The sequence below is a fragment of the Alligator sinensis genome, unplaced genomic scaffold (assembly GCF_000455745.1).
Source record: "Alligator sinensis unplaced genomic scaffold, ASM45574v1 scaffold137_1, whole genome shotgun sequence".
Classification (NCBI taxonomy): domain Eukaryota; kingdom Metazoa; phylum Chordata; order Crocodylia; family Alligatoridae; genus Alligator; species Alligator sinensis.
In genome coordinates this window covers 673,531-674,955 of record NW_005842545.1, presented here as the reverse complement: position 1 = coordinate 674,955, position 1,425 = coordinate 673,531, and the positions used below count along the sequence as shown (strand labels likewise).

Below are 1,425 nucleotides of genomic sequence, written 5' to 3'. Positions count from 1 at the left end.
TTCTCTGGGGGTTTTTCCCCCCCCCCCCCCCCCCATCAAGCAGTCTCTATGGACTAATTGAGGTTTGCTCTCCACCAGGCCCCAACTTGATCCCTAGTAGATCCTTTGCTGGATTGAATGACATCTGTTCTGCAAAACAGATTGATTTTACCAATGGGATTGACTCACTCACCCCCCACCCCCCCCCAGTCCTGAGGATCTACTTGGTGAATCCTATATGGACCAGTAGAGTGCTTGCCTTAACCTGGCAGGATCTATTCAGTTCCAGGCCTGAGCAGCCTTAATTACATCCCTTCTAAATAAAGATCTGTGCGATGGATTCCACCCTCCCTGGGATCTAATCACAGGTTGTCCTTGGGATCCTAAGATCTCCCCTAACTGCAGCCCCTCCCCCAACAGATCTGGGACCAACCCACCAGGGTCTTGCCATCAACTGGTGCCTTGACTTCTAGCAGACTCATGTGAAATGGGAACTAGTCCACCGCCAGAGCCAGCACTGGGGAAAGAACCCAGCATTTGGGTTCCCCCACAGTGTGGGGGGGGCTGACAGCCTGGACACCTGGGTTCTCTGGGGGGAGGGGGTGTTGTGAGGTAAGAGCAGGTGGGGCTGGGAGCCTGGACACCTGGGTTTGAGGGGGTGGGGGGGAGTTGGAGCATGTGGTGTTCAGAGCTTGTGCTTAGACAGGAGACAACCTGAGCATCCTCCCCCCAGCCCCAGAGCTGAGCATGGAACCCAGGTGTCTGGGTTCCAGCCCTGCCACCTTTCACCCTCAGCCTCCTCCCCATCCCCTCCCAGAGAACCAGGTGTCTGGGCTCCACTGAGGGCTACTGGTTTGGACTGGCAGTGCCTGGCCACTTCAGTGGGGAGGTCAGGGTCTTGTACATAATGTTTTGTATGCTGGTGTCTGGGGAACCCAGGCAAATAGGCGTGGTTGTGATGGAAACAGAATAAAGCAAAGAGGAGAAATCAAATGTGTCTGAGTATGGTGATGTTGCTGGAGGGATGGGGTGTGAACCTAGGCATCCTGGCTCCCAGCTGCCTCTTCCCTCCCAGAGAACCCAGGCCTCACTGGGGTGAACCCCTGGTCACAGTACCTTTACCCTACCCCAATTAACCCCAATAGCCAAGGCTGAGAGGTTAGCAAGGGTTATTGGAGGGTATTAGGGGTTATGAGGGGGTATTGAGGATTATTTGAGGTATTAGGGGGTATTAAGAGTGTTGGGGGGACTCAGGGTATTGGGGGTAACAGGACACTAGGGTATGTCAGGTTTCTCTCCCCACAGAGAAGCCAGCTGTATGGGTGCCACCCCTCCCCCCCACCTTCATACCACTTGTTTGTTTGCCATGTGTGTAGGTGGCTCCCTGGCTCTGCCCCCTTCCCCACCCTGTGTCAGAGTCTGGTGAGTATGGCTAGAGTGGGGGGG

At 55.2% G+C, this 1,425-nt stretch overlaps 1 protein-coding gene across 1 annotated transcript in view; it reads left to right on the top strand.

The window, feature by feature from the left end:
• Window positions 1–217: 217 nt before the first annotated feature.
• The window catches only part of SLC38A5 (solute carrier family 38 member 5), a 9,537-nt gene continuing 8,329 nt past the window's right edge, over window positions 218–1,425 (top strand). The window contains 2 exon segments of the mRNA XM_025213665.1: window positions 218–225; window positions 955–986. Of these exon segments, the coding sequence (XP_025069450.1) occupies window positions 218–225; window positions 955–986 (40 nt within the window).